The 13471-nt window shown below is 47.2% G+C and overlaps 5 protein-coding genes across 5 annotated transcripts; 3 read left to right on the plus strand and 2 right to left on the minus strand.

The window, feature by feature from the left end:
- Positions 1 to 2355: 2355 nt before the first annotated feature.
- On the plus strand, positions 2356 to 4246 carry BDW43DRAFT_307644 (Ygr210 GTPase family protein; the record flags this gene model as incomplete). The annotated part of the gene is made up of 11 exons (XM_032046294.1): positions 2356 to 2391; positions 2451 to 2508; positions 2579 to 2588; positions 2686 to 2954; positions 3041 to 3134; positions 3187 to 3218; positions 3271 to 3482; positions 3538 to 3743; positions 3802 to 3984; positions 4041 to 4161; positions 4220 to 4246. 11 exons carry the CDS (start codon positions 2356 to 2358, stop codon positions 4244 to 4246), a joined length of 1248 nt encoding a protein of 415 aa, XP_031904207.1.
- A 107-nt stretch (positions 4247 to 4353) lies between these two features.
- BDW43DRAFT_307645 (uncharacterized protein) lies at positions 4354 to 4870 on the minus strand (the record flags this gene model as incomplete). Its single annotated transcript, XM_032046295.1, has 2 exons — positions 4354 to 4365; positions 4475 to 4870. 2 exons carry the CDS (start codon positions 4868 to 4870, stop codon positions 4354 to 4356), a joined length of 408 nt encoding a protein of 135 aa, XP_031904208.1.
- A 245-nt stretch (positions 4871 to 5115) lies between these two features.
- Positions 5116 to 7582, plus strand: BDW43DRAFT_265318 (SET domain-containing protein). Its single transcript, XM_032040773.1, has 4 exons — positions 5116 to 5540; positions 5629 to 6155; positions 6217 to 6799; positions 6876 to 7582. The coding sequence occupies exons 1-4, from the start codon at positions 5244 to 5246 to the stop codon at positions 6957 to 6959; spliced, it is 1491 nt and encodes a 496-aa protein (XP_031904209.1). The 5' UTR covers positions 5116 to 5243; the 3' UTR covers positions 6960 to 7582.
- A 555-nt stretch (positions 7583 to 8137) lies between these two features.
- Positions 8138 to 8665, minus strand: BDW43DRAFT_265322 (uncharacterized protein). The gene has a single exon (XM_032040774.1). The coding sequence runs from the start codon at positions 8588 to 8590 to the stop codon at positions 8363 to 8365; it is 228 nt and encodes a 75-aa protein (XP_031904210.1). The 5' UTR covers positions 8591 to 8665; the 3' UTR covers positions 8138 to 8362.
- Positions 8666 to 9514: 849 nt separating this feature from the next.
- facB (C6 transcription factor FacB/Cat8) lies at positions 9515 to 13349 on the plus strand. Its single transcript, XM_032040775.1, has 5 exons — positions 9515 to 10518; positions 10599 to 10912; positions 10972 to 11252; positions 11302 to 11659; positions 11720 to 13349. Exons 1-5 carry the CDS (start codon positions 10044 to 10046, stop codon positions 12878 to 12880), a joined length of 2589 nt encoding a protein of 862 aa, XP_031904211.1. The 5' UTR covers positions 9515 to 10043; the 3' UTR covers positions 12881 to 13349.
- Positions 13350 to 13471: the final 122 nt, after the last annotated feature.

Below are 13471 nucleotides of genomic sequence, written 5' to 3' on the forward strand. Positions count from 1 at the left end.
AAATCAATTTAGTGCTCTAGTACCAGGTCAACATGTGCCATCATCCATTCTCAAAGGATGCTCCATTTTAATGGTTGTAGTGGGGCTCCAAGGCATACCCAGCAAAGTACATACACACATATCATATGGATATGCTATGACGCATGTCTTCAGGTACATGATGACAGACTAGTGAAGAAAGTGGAGTAGGGATAGAGCTTCGTAGATGCTTCTAGGTAGAATTGTGAAACTTCACACATATGAAATCATTAGGCACAAAGTCCTTCAAGGCTTGGAACAAAAGGCAATTGACCTTAGCAGAACCGAAGGTATAGAAGGGCAAAATCCGAGAAGAAAAGAAAGAGAATAGAAAACGAGAACCGTATATCAGAGGACTACATTTATAAAAGCAAAGCTAAGACAAAGCGTAAGTTCTATGATATCCGGTAGCTGTAGAACCACCCATGGCAACTCAGGCCTTAACGTCAACATAATAGCAGCATGAGCTAGTGCTCAAACTGTAAACCCTCCCTGAATATATCTAAAGCACGTTTGGGGATATTCTTGAGGCTGGGCAGCCGGATGGATAGGCGAATTTGTAACAGCAACGCTTCTTGTATCCCGTAAAACAACATGCACCATCACCACAACTTGACGTACCGCAATCCCACTGGGTGGAATTATCGCAACTTCCCGCACAGAATGGGGCAGTTCCGCTCCAGAAGCAGTTTGCTTGTACGAGTTTTGCAATGGGAACAGTTCCATTTGGGCTTGCCACCTGATGGTCGGCCTCGGCGTTGTCTAACAGCAGTAAGCACTCGCGGTCGCTATTATGAAGCGCAATGTATCCATTACCAATTACAGCAGTTGAAGCCAGGGTGCCAAAGAAGAGCGAGATCAGAATAGAACGCATGGTAAAGAGGGATAGCCTAGCCATTTAATTAACCATCTGTGTCATTTTACGCTTAGGTGTAGAGCAAGGATCACGGTTTAGTACTTTCACCGAATATAGGCACGATAGAACCTTTTTGAGAGAATCAATCCTATCTAAGTAGCGACTCCAGGACCGTAACAGATGCGGGAGACTTATATAGGCCCTTCGTCCGCGTAATATCTTTGTGGCTGCAGAATTGTTACAAGTGCTGATCTTTGCCTTCAGACATTCGCGAATCAACTCCAGGCGTGTAACACCTGTCCTTCAGATAGAATTTGCAATGGCTTCGATCCATTCGCTGTTGGATCTAGAAATCTCGAGCCTTCGTGCCACCTCATTTGTATTCATCTCGGTCTTATATTGCCGCATGTGCAACCCTTCAAGCTATAGCTCCATGAACCTTCCTAACAAAGAGAAAAGTTACAAAGAGCCAAGATAAGAGTGAACGAGGCCCCACCGGTGTACGAAAACAAGAGACCGCCATACTATCCGCTAGCAAGCTCTTATTTATGAAGCGACATTCTGCATGCGCATTATGGTCATCTATAGAAGCGTATTACAAGTAGGTAAAAGTGCCGGAAGCATTCTATATGGTATATATTTATAAAAATGCTCTATATAGACTGTATCTCTTTCTTCTTTCAGTAGTAGTTGCACCATTGTCGTGGAGGAGAATGGATAATCAACCGCAATCCATGGGTACACATGCATTCTATTTGACAGCATACAAGCACCATGAGGTATTCTGATGTAACATAAAACTCGACTTCAACAGAAGAGGGGGGTTGAGTTGAAAGCGTCTTCGACGCTTAATGTGGTATTGCTCAAAACAAGCTATCAATCGCAAAATTCACTCGACCGATATTGTTGTTTAAGGCGCCGAAGCATTGCATTATATATGTACAGCAGTCGATTTTCTAAATGCACCCTTAGAAACTCGTTGAGCTCGGTTCATTTTCTTAGGCATACGCGCTTCTCTAAGCTCTTTGTTTTTAGAACTCGCAATTTTAAAGGTAAAGTCCACATTACTATCTCTGACGGATATATATAGTATGCATATGGCTTTCCTATGATGATCTACGAATAAACGATGCCTTTCCAGTATAACATAGATCTAGCGCCTAACTTATTAGCTCACATGCTGTGCTGTGTTCCACTGTTACATATGTGAGACATCACATTGTACTTCCGTTCATATGTTAAGGATTGCTTGATGTTTTGATAGATAGTCAACTAAGGAACATGTAACACGCTATACCCAAAGCAGTGAGGGGTATACAATCCATAGACCGCCTTCCTTTACAAGATGCCGAAACTGACGACTCTCGCCGCTGGCAGGGGAATGATTTTTTCTTGGGTTGCATGTTGTTAGACGGGAATATACTCTTATTCTGCCGTTGTTTTTCTTCGTTGTACACCTCATTACTCAGGTGTTTGCTAGTATGCCTAGGGATCCCCTGATTGGGTTGGTTGGAAAGGTCTGCACTCTTCGTTATCTCGGAAGGTAACGCCGCTGACTGAACTGAGGGGCATGTAGCCATCCAGCGGAAAATCGACCACATTGAATAGTTTGACAGATGCTACTTCCAAAGTCGGTAAGGTCATGTTTCTCTAGTTGCGTAGCCAAAGTATATGTGCGTTGACCGGAACATTTCGTCTATGTAGGGAACTTTCCGTAAGTAGATCCGAATGCGCTCCATTATATCGCCCCATTACGAAATCTCTCAAATCCATATCTTGCGCTCCGAAGACGTCTAATTTGTGCGCTTTAGTTTCACAACGATCGATCCTCAGCGCGCTATTGGCTACCTCCAAATAGAATGTGCCTGTCAGCGATATGGTGTATCGGATAAGTGCAAACCGAACTATGGAGGCTGTATAGAAGGCAGACGTTCTGTTCCCATCGAGCTCTTGGATGTTGCGGGTCTCGTGCCGGGCGCGCATCAAGGCCGTGGACTGGGCAATAAGTTCTTGGATGATTTGCGTCATGCAGATGCCTTGATCCATGTGGTTGATGTTAGTGGAACCACAGACGCAGAAGGTCAGAATTTGCCATGTTTTCGCAAGTGCTTTTGCTGCGCGTGTTGCAAGGGAGCATATTGGCTAATATATTTGTGCGCATAATAGGGAAAGCAACACGAGGTTATGATCCCTCACAAGATATTGAGTGGTTACATTCCGAGATTGTGCGTTGGGTGTTAGGGAATTTGATGCAGAGATGGTAAATGGATATACTACGAAACCCATGCTCTCGTCGCTGACGATTTCCATAGGGGATCTATTAAGAGGCGACATATGGCAATAAGTCAGTCTATATCAGATCCCTAATCTTTCTTGCATACTGACTCCCGTAACAGAGGCGACGGCCGTGGACACTTTACAGGGACAGTTCTCCGGTTATGGAAGTACGTCAACGATTGTTGCTCGCTGCTTAGATCGGATAGCCCTGAAGGAACCCCTAGAGAACTGGTCTGATGAGACTGTCGAGAAGGTTGTCAGAGCTTTCATCGATGAAAAGTTCCCTACGGTCTATGCCCTGAATAAGATTGATCATCCTGACGCGGACAAGGTTTGTTGGCTTCCTGCGTGGCATTTGTATCGATGCTGACAGTTGTGTCTTCTAGAATATTAGCAAGATTGCCAAGATGCAGGACCCGCAATCCATTGTTCTCTGCTCCGCAATATCGGAGGTGTTCCTCCGGAGACTAACAAAACAAGGTTACGTCAAATACATAGAAGGAAGCGAATTCGTAGACACGCGAGAAGACCTCATAGAGATGGGCGAACCCGATGGCGGTGGCCTGAAGGAGATGGACGAGAAGTTGAAGGGGTAGGTCATTCCAGCACTGATAAAATGTACTTTTTTACTAAAACTAACGTCAATCCAGCCGCGTCGAGAACTTGAAAGACATGGTGCTTTATCGTTTCGGCTCAACCGGAGTTGTCCAGTGCCTTTCGCGTGCTGCAGAGCTTTTGGGTCTTGTACCAGTTTTCCCAGTACGGAACATACATACTTTTGCATCAGGAGCTGGAAGTGATGCGGCGTTTCGAGATTGTGTGCTGGTCAAGAAGTAAGTGACACCAGCTGCGGATCCCACATCTCATGCATTCATCTGACACCGAACAGGGGCACCACGGTTGGTGATGTTGCCCAAAAAGTGATGGGTGACATACCTATTTCCTATATCGAGGGTGTTGGTGGCATCCGCGTCTCTGAAGATGAAATTGTGCGAGTAGGAAAACATGATGTGTGTTAACTTTTCATATTATATCAATATCAGCCACTAACAATACCCCTTTTCTTAGGTGCTTTCGTTCAAGCCTGGCCGATAGACCTCGTTATTCAATTTATATACAGTTAATGTGACTGATGACGAGCAATACAACGCTTATCCCAAATATATAGCCGAAAATGAATGAAAGGCAATCCGGTTATGATATCAATGTCCCTTCTATTAAAGAGATCAATAGTTAGCCGCCTTGACAAAATGGGAGAGGTACCGAACTATTCCAAAAGGCCCTCATAATTTTTAGTCTTGGTCTGGATGTTCGAAAACATACCTGAGCTCTCTCATCATTCATTCCGATGATCGGTTCAGGTGCCTTAGGATGCTCCTCCTTGGCCTTTTTTCCATGCTTCACACCTCCTCTTTCAGTTGCCGCCTGAGGTTTATCATCTCTAGCTATTCCCTTAGACTCTTCCCTGTCTTTCATGCCAGAATGAGCCCCTTCTACGGTCGGATCCGTGGTATCGCCCTTCTTCCTCCGGTCCACAGTATGGTCATCCGGTGAAGTTCCTTTCCAACCTTGTGTGATAGAGCTATTGAGGCGAGCTCGGACGCTTCTGGGTGTATGGAAAGCCGCCGGCTGCCATACGGATTGAATTGGAAGCAAACAAAGGCGTGGCGGCCGCGGGGTGAGTATATGATGCAGCGTGGAAGCTGGGGTGCTCGGCATCTTGGGCTCGTGGCTTATGACAGGGATACGGGGTTCTCGAGACAGGTATTGTCGTACAAAATAAAATATGTACTGCTATAATCCGAGTAAAGACATGAAGATGTCCATGCTCAAGTATTTGGGGATGTTCTACATTTTGTAAAGCTTGATTCGAAAGAGCGCACCATGGTCTTATGACGTCTAGATGCTGCAATTGGACTAAGAGCTGCATCAGGAAATTAGGGCATAGGGCTCTTAGATTCAATCACCGTTCCTGCTTATCGATAAGGAAGTTGGTGGGGACCTCTGGTGGCTCTCTCTCATACCTTCACTAAGGTAGATTCTATCAAATGAAATTGTAAGTCTACTGGTGATTGATTGCGAAACTGGCAAAATGAAGCGTGAATATCTTCCTATTGAGACTTTGCCCTCATGGACAAGACTCAATGGCGTCTCTGTCGACGGCGTCTCTTTCTGCAAGCTGCGAACCGATGATGGTATAGACAAGGGATGTGCGATAGTAGCGACAGCAGAATTTTCCAACAAAAGCTCAGACATTGAAGGAGCGGGCTTGGAAACTCTCCTGCGGGTCCCATCTGATATGATATTGTCGCATCGGTTGGTTGAAGACCATGCCAAGTCTGATCGGTATCTGCGCGAAGTCCTGGAAGCCGTCGGTGATTTCGGCAGAGTATGTCCTCTATCTTTGCTCTTAAATGCCGTGTTATACTTGAAACTCTACGTGGAGCTGCATTGAGTACATGAGCTGATATGAGCAGACAGCTAGGGGTGCGATCTTAATCTTCTTAATTCTCCAAATCACATACTCTAGTCCAGACTTCGTAGACGAGCATCGTCGCATTGGGTTATCTAACCCTTGGACCGAATACATACAATACTTACCATCTTCGATAGCGCTGCCCACATTTTACACAGCAGAGGAACGGGAGCTGCTGCGCGGTACATCCCTGAAATTGGCGGTGGATGCAAAGATTGCCTCTCTCGAGCAGGAGTTTGAGTACTTACAGCAATCGACAGAACACATATCTTGGTGCCAAAGGCATTGGTGGGATGGGGATACAGGAAAGTTCACGATTGACGACTGGAAATATGTCGACGCTATGTACCGATCCCGTATGGTGGATTTGCCGGGGTCTGGCCATGCGATAGTCCCATGTATTGACATGGCTAACCATGCACCTGAGGATACCGTGAAAGCTTTATATGAACAGGATGCGGAAGGATATGCAGTTCTGCAGTTACGGGCGGGGTGTACACTCCAACCGGACGAGGAGGTTACTATAACGTAAGTACTGGGATTTTATCCTCTACGAGCATGACAACTTATGATGGGCAACAATATACAGATATGGAGATGATAAACCAGCATCCGAGATGATATTCTCGTACGGATTTCTCGAAAAGGAGAGACAAAGTGCAAAGCAGATGCTTCTTGACCTGGATATTCCCGACGACGATCCTCTGATAATGGCCAAGAAACGGTTTTGCAAGGCACCGTCGGGAATTCGGCTATTTGATGTTCCTACAACGGAAACGGGTAGCACTAGTTGGGATAGCCCGTTTGTCTGGTGGCTTTGTGTGAATCAGGAGGACGGGCTTGGATTTGAAGTACTGCAGACTACTGATGGGGGTAGAGAGCTTAAAGTTAGTTGGAAGGGGGAGGAGATCAAAGAGCCTAGTGACCTGAAGACTCGTTTGGTTAGCGACCCTCTATGGGATATCTTCCAGCTTCGGGCCGTAGTAACGGTACTGGATCGGCTAGAGTCTCAATTTCTCCTTCTTCGAGAGACCCAGATCATGATTGGAGAGGTCAGTCAGAATGAGGATATGCTTGCCCTCTTCCGGCCTGAGGTGTTTAGCACCATCAACAGCCTACGTGAACTGGAGGGGAGGCTATTGGAGAAGGGAATCGAGGATTTAGTACAGCAGGTAAGTGGGGTAATCTCATTGCCCCCCGTCATAGCATTGGGTGAAGCGAACACTAACCGTGGCCACCAATCTATAGAGACAAGATCTTATGACGAGTGAGACGGTTGCTGCGTATCTCACTCAGCAACGGTCTGATGAGGTTGAGGAGGATTTCTCATGACCATTCGTCGATGTAGATAGCAATAGGACACGAGCTCTTCGAACCCAGACGCCACCACACTTGAGTCATTGATATTAGTAGATTGTTATCGATCACTTATCCATACCGAGATCGGTGGTCGTTTGAGTTTCACCATACCCACTGCGGAGGTCGATCATTCAATTAAAATGAACATGGACTGTGGAGAACCCCAGTTGGGGTAAGTAGAAAGGAAGAGGTCGGAGGTTCCAAATCCATGGCTTATTCTAGACCAATGGTCGAGATCGTGGCGAGACAAACCCCTTTCGAGTTCTATGACGTGTGCGGACCAATCGAACCAGACGGACCTGGATCCGAGTATGTCCTTGAGTAGGGTACTGCATAGCTCCAGGGGAAATTCCCCCTTTCTTGCTTCATGATTGGGAGTTCCGTTTCGATAGTTGTTCTCTTGCCATGTGGCCATGTGACAGTCTCCTGGTTGATATGAGTCCATTCTGCATCAAGCACACGTATCTTGATCTGCTCTCTTGAGGTGGCTGGAGGGCTGAAACCCAACGCCCTCGACCAGGCAAATATCATTTTGAGTCTAATATCATAGCGTCAAATAGTAGATGCATGACCCGTTACCCTATCCTGGAAATGGACAAACCCATTGTACGAAGGATGTAGTAGATATGGATCTAGTAGTAGCTTGGGGAGAGAGACCATTCATACGCCTAATGCGGCAACAACAATAATAATACTAATCGCGCACCAGGCATTTGTTGAGAGACATTCCGGCTACAATTGGCTCCTCGGCAGTGTGGCGGCTCCGTCATCCCCAGACTCACGATCCTTTCAAATTAAACCAGGGAATGAAAAATCTTTTTCAAAATCCAAAATTCAAAACATGAAGATCCCCTTTTGGAACGGGTTTTGCTCCACCTCTGCAGTTTTCTCGGGAAACTCTCGGATTCTACACAAATACCACAAAAGAATTGTGCTCACAAGTGACTCTTCTCAGGTCTGAAAATTGTGAACAAAATTCCTGCAACCTCATTCGACGTACCATCGAAACTGTGACGTGTTATTTTACGGACCTTTTGGAAAAAGGTCATCTCCATCTAGGCTGAGACAACTCTCTAGTCAGATGCTACCAATACTCCTTTAGTTTTACAGAGGTGTGCTAAACGATGTATGTAGGTACCGACGGGACAGCCAAAAAAAAAAAAAAAATCAAAAGCATAAGATCCCGAAACACAAGGCCATTCTTAAAATTCCAATCAATCACAATGGCAGGAGATGCAGCCGGTGGAAGTTTCCTGGGAATCCCCCGCGTTTTGCTCCAGTCGTGAACGGATGGGGAAAAGTGGCATGGCACGAGGTCCGATTACGAAGATCCCAGGTAAAGGGTTCTAACTGGCGGGTTTCATTTAAGAGTAAAACTAAAGGGACCCTACGGAGTATCTACTTCCAGTAGCTCGCATCGCTTTTCCCAAACCAATAGACCTTCCCGGTCTATTTTCGGCGGGTGGCTGCGGATGGAGGTCCTGGTTGGAATTGTAGAGGATGAGGCAGAATTGCGGGAGACCGATCCCGAATAAAAACCGGCGGATCCAAACGATGGGGAAGGGTTTGAGAATAACCGTGGTTGAACTTGAAGGGCGAGGCATGCGGAGAAGGGGTTGTTAGCCGGTAATTTCCTCTTTCTTTTCTTTTTTTTTTTTTGTCTGTTTAGTTTTCTTTTTCAGATTAGGGTCCCAGGATGAGAACTCCATGTTTGCGAGGACTTCACTTTTGTCCTATGGTTTAGGCTACTAACTAACTCATTTGGTATCGGGTTTTGAGTGGTGAATATAGGTTGAGGGTCGGGATTTGCGGGGAGTAGACGTCAATGATTTGGAGAGATCTTCGTTTTGCTGACTTGTTACCCCCGAGGAAGCTTGTCCGGACTGGAGTCATGACGATCGGTGCAGTGATACCGGGGAGATTCGGTACAAAGTACTACAACTACTCCCACTAATTTCCCTATCTCATGTACGGTACAGATGGACAGTACTGGAGTAGACTAGCGGTGGTGTACGTCCGGAGTAGATTGGCATAGGAAGAAAAGTCCTATATAATCTTAGATGAAAAGGGGAGGAACGGCTAATTTAAATTGAACCTTCTGAGCGGAGGAAATGTGCAGGATTTCTGAGTCTAAATGTCAGAAATGCGATGCCTTTGGGCATAACCCCTGTTCGTCTCTGCAATGAAAATTTTCCCTGCTTAACTTAGCCCTTCTATGGATGACGAAGCCAATCATTGACAATTGCTCCTCTCTTATCCTACTGTACCTAGTCCTTCACCAATTCTAGACGAGATGATCCCTGAGAGTAACTTCAAGTATCGTATGGGATCACATTATCAATTTGGTGAGCCACGCCTTGAAGACAATAGAGTAGAAAATGCAGAGGGATATCGGGCTGAAAGTCCAAAGATTTTAGCATGACTTAACGGATATTCATTGAACTTTAAGTGAACTTAAAGTGACCGTAACGGTATTACCAGTCCCTCCCTAGAACCACCGCGCGAATCTGAGGGTCGGGTGAACAATTGGGAATCGTAAGCTAGAATTTTCCATTGGCGGAAGGTCTGGTAGCGGCTCCACCGGGCTACCCCACAGCCACACCCCTTTGAGTGTGAATCCGTCACCCGCACTGCTGCCAATACATTTGCCGTACGGAGCACCGCGGACATTTGGAAAAGATTGGCCTTTCCCAACGCGCGCTGAGGCTTCTCCTCTTGCCTTTCTTCCTATTCTCCTCTCCACGACTAACCGCCACCTTTCATACATACTTACATCTATCAATACCTTGTCGATAAGCCTATACCGCCAATATATCTGAATTATTTTTCGTCTATTACAACGTTTGTCGACTATCGACTATCCTTTACCAACTTTTGAAAGTCGGTCACATACTTTGAACGGCACCGGGCCCGCTACTGTACAGTAATACATATTATCACTTGAGAGCCTACATTTCAGCCCACCCAAGTGTAAATCGAATTCACTACGAATAGTAATCAAATCGAAAGCCAAGAAACAGCCTTTTCGGCGGCAGATGCGAAGAGCATCCGGCCAACATGCCTGGAATTCTCCCGATGAAAGTGATCAAGGTCGGCAACGGCGCCCAAAGTCGTATCGCCCAGGCCTGTGATCGATGCAGAAGCAAGAAGATTCGCTGTGATGGTGTCCGTCCATGTTGTACACAATGCGCCAATGTCGGTTTCGAATGTAAAACGAGCGACAAACTGAGTCGCCGCGCTTTCCCTCGTGGATACACCGAATCGTTGGAGGAACGGGTGCGAGCTCTCGAGTCAGAAGTGAGGGATCTGAAGAATTTGTTGGATGAAAAAGATGAGAAAATCGACGTACTGTCTCGGATACATTCTTTCTCTCCCTCTTCGCAACAAAGGACTGCTGCCTCTGTACGGTCGTCCGAATCGGCCAAGTCGAGTCCGTCCGACACGAACGAGGGTGTCATTCAGGTCCAGGAGCCGCCAAGCGAATCATCTAATAGCGGATCCGTTGGGATCTCCAGTATACGTGGCTATGGTGGTATGTTCTATTCTTTCGCGTGACGTGGAAATTTGGAAAATGGCAGGATTAGAAAAGGGACTTGCAGCTAATCGGCTCAGATGTTTTCATAAGTAGGCTCATGGATCAGGGCCGATTGCCCCCAAATGTCTCGACGAGGGCTTTGACAGCCTCTCCCGCTGCTATCTCTACCTCTCGTACCGATCAGATCATCAAGACCGCACCACGACTCGTGTCTGATCAACTTATTAATATTTTCTTCCAAGAGTGGGCTCCTCTCTATCCAGTTGTTCACAGGCCTACCATTCTCAAGGCCTACGAGCAGTACCTGTCGAATACGGAAACCTTGCAAGGCAGTAAGCACGATATGGCGCAGCTGAACTTGATATTTGGCATTGCTGCGCTTGCATCAACTGTAAGTTCAAGACAGTTATAGCGACACTTCCAAGGCTTTGAACTAACTCTAATCAACAGACGAGAACCAACCAGGACCCAACGTTCTTCGAGGATAATTGGTCTCCTGTCATTGAATCGCTCTCTGGCGATGTCTCCATCCCAACCTTGCAATGCTATGTTCTGGCTCAGTTGTACTGCATGACCAAAGGCGACTATACCGGTCTTCTACGCTACCGAGGTTCTGCCGTTAGCCTTTGTCATCAATTGAGACTTCATCAGAGTCAAAAACGCTTTTCTCCCAACCCACTTGTCGCTGAAACACGGAAGAAGGTGTTTTGGTGCCAATACGTGGTTGATCGGTGAGTGCTTTGCATTCCTCCCAAAGCTCTGTTTCTGACTCAATCACAGTTTCACCACTGCTCTAACTGGGTTGCCTGTTCTACTGCGCGAGGAGGGCATTCGTACAGAGTATCCCGAGGATATTGATGACGAGAATGTCACTGAAACAGGTTTCCTACCCACCCTTCCTGGCGAGTCCACTCGGATCTCTAGCGCGATCGCATTATTTGCGGCATCCAGAGTACTGAACAAGGCTTTGGAAGATCTATATCCGTCTGATGGGGGATACGAAATTCCAGTGTCGAAACTCCGTTCAGTTGCAGGACAGCTGGATGGATGGGTGAAGAACTTGCCTCCCCACCTCCGTCTCGAGTTCTTGCAGGATAAGCCCAGCACAAATGTTACGAGTAGCCGGTCGCCACTTTTGGTAAGTTTTCATGTATCGTTCTACATGTCAAACCTGGCGCTTACTAACTATCTCAACTAGTCCCTTGTTTACTACTTCATCCGTTCACTAATCCATCGCCCGGCTGTCTGCTTCGGCGAGGAACAAATCCGTTCACCGTCTGCTCTCGCCGTCTCCGACTGCAGCAAACGTATCGTCCAAATTCTTCAGCTTCTTGATGAGAGGCGCCTTTGCCTCTCTGTCAGCGTCAACCGTAGAGAGCTGATATTCTCTTCCGGTCTCGGTCTTTTGTGGCAAAACATTGGGCTCAAACGCGACAGCAAGCTTGTCAAAGAGAGTCAGAAGTTGCTCACTGCGATCATTGACCAGTTAGAGCCAGAGTCCCCAGTTGCTGCTGCGGAATTTAGTACGTTGGCTGGCGCATTAGTCTCGCTGGATGGCAGCAAACGAGCAACATCTGATAAGTCTCGCGAAATGTCGCCACCGGAGCAAAAGACTTCAAGGTCCCCTAAAAAGCAGCTTCAAGCCTTGAAGGCCCGCTTAGCTGCTAGTGCGGGCTTGGGTCAGCCTGCAAAACAAGACTCGCTGTCGCGCAGAAATACCATCTCGGGGGCTAGCCCTCATGCTGCCCAGCGTCAGATCCGGTCTTCTAGTTGGGCCAGTCTCCCTGCCCCCGGGGACTTGCACCTTCCAGGGGACAAGATGTATTATACCTCCCATCCTATAAGCTACGATCACGGCCATGTGCTGTCCAGCTCTGTACCCTCAGATGTCCCCCACGGAGCCATTACGATGTCTGATTGGGAGTTTGTTCTCAGTGATATGGACCGAGGCTATTCTAACATCTTCACTGGAATTTATGGCGGTAAGGAGTGTGGTGACGACACCGGGCCTTTCGCATCCCTGACGGCCGAATATGCACATAAGCCCAGCCCAATGACCGCGCCTCTGCCAGGATCCCAGATTGATCTCCAGGGACTTTCCCCCGAAGCCTGGTCTTCCAGCAGCAATAGCGACATGCCCACCAATCGGGAGATTGCGCCGGCACAGAGCGTGCTCAGTTATTCGGATGAGAGCATGGGCAGCACGGAAGACGCGGCACCGTACAATGACATCCGGTTGTCTCCGGAAGGGCAAGCTAATCTTTTGGATCCCTTCCAGGGCGTTGTGATGCCGGCTGCGGGGGATGAGGTCACTGATTTTGGACTGATCAACGGGTGGGATCGGCGGCTGGCCGCTTGAACCGATTGCACCATATACATTTGTTGTCTTGGGCTGTGGAGTTTCATATCGCTGGCTTGGAGTGACTTGGGCGGCGTATGCACAGATGATTTTCTTTTTGATACCTGGGAAATTGTATGGAGTTCATGGGTTACGTATGTATGGTACAACAGGCTCTCCGGCGGGATATCTCTCGTTTGTAACGAGGGGCACTGGGGAGATGTTTAATGTTTTGTATATGCTTTCGTCTTTTGGATGATTCCGTTACGTATAGTGCCAGGGACTAGGATCTGGCAGCCAATCTGCTTCTAGCGAATAATGAACGAGATGCACATTTTGATACTGTACCTCACGGTAATCCTTCCTGATCGATAGTCAGGATGCGGGGGTTCTCAAGGATATTTAAGGTATGTCGCAGATAGAGAGATCATGCATGGCCGTAAACCGGGTACAATCGGAGATTTCAGTAGATGAAACGCGAAGATCAAACAAAGGCGACAGACGTCGGCTTTTCCCTTGATCGTACGAGGTCGTAGGTCTTACTTAACATAGGCTGCCCGCCGGATTGGCTTGATTGGGGAAGCCGTCGATAACAATCTGATTCGGTAGCTC

This window comes from Aspergillus alliaceus, assembly GCF_009176365.1.
Source record: "Aspergillus alliaceus strain CBS 536.65 unplaced genomic scaffold BDW43scaffold_6, whole genome shotgun sequence".
Lineage (NCBI taxonomy): Eukaryota > Fungi > Ascomycota > Eurotiomycetes > Eurotiales > Aspergillaceae > Aspergillus > Aspergillus alliaceus.

What these genes read in the sequence shown, in the direction of transcription:
- BDW43DRAFT_265318 (XM_032040773.1), top strand. Translation starts at nt 5,244, where the DNA reads ATGAAGCGTGAATATCTTCCTATTGAGACTTTGCCCTCATGGACAAGA. An exon ending in CCGTCGGTGATTTCGGCAGA is followed by an intron (nt 5,541 to 5,628) that starts GTATGTCCTCTA and finishes TGATATGAGCAG; the next exon opens with ACAGCTAGGGGTGCGATCTT. An exon ending in GACGAGGAGGTTACTATAAC is followed by an intron (nt 6,156 to 6,216) that starts GTAAGTACTGGG and finishes AACAATATACAG; the next exon opens with ATATGGAGATGATAAACCAG.
- facB (XM_032040775.1), top strand. Translation starts at nt 10,044, where the DNA reads ATGCCTGGAATTCTCCCGATGAAAGTGATCAAGGTCGGCAACGGCGCC. An exon ending in TGCCAATACGTGGTTGATCG is followed by an intron (nt 11,253 to 11,301) that starts GTGAGTGCTTTG and finishes ACTCAATCACAG; the next exon opens with TTTCACCACTGCTCTAACTG. An exon ending in GTAGCCGGTCGCCACTTTTG is followed by an intron (nt 11,660 to 11,719) that starts GTAAGTTTTCAT and finishes TATCTCAACTAG; the next exon opens with TCCCTTGTTTACTACTTCAT.
- BDW43DRAFT_265322 (XM_032040774.1), bottom strand. Translation starts at nt 8,590, where the DNA reads ATGCCTCGCCCTTCAAGTTCAACCACGGTTATTCTCAAACCCTTCCCC.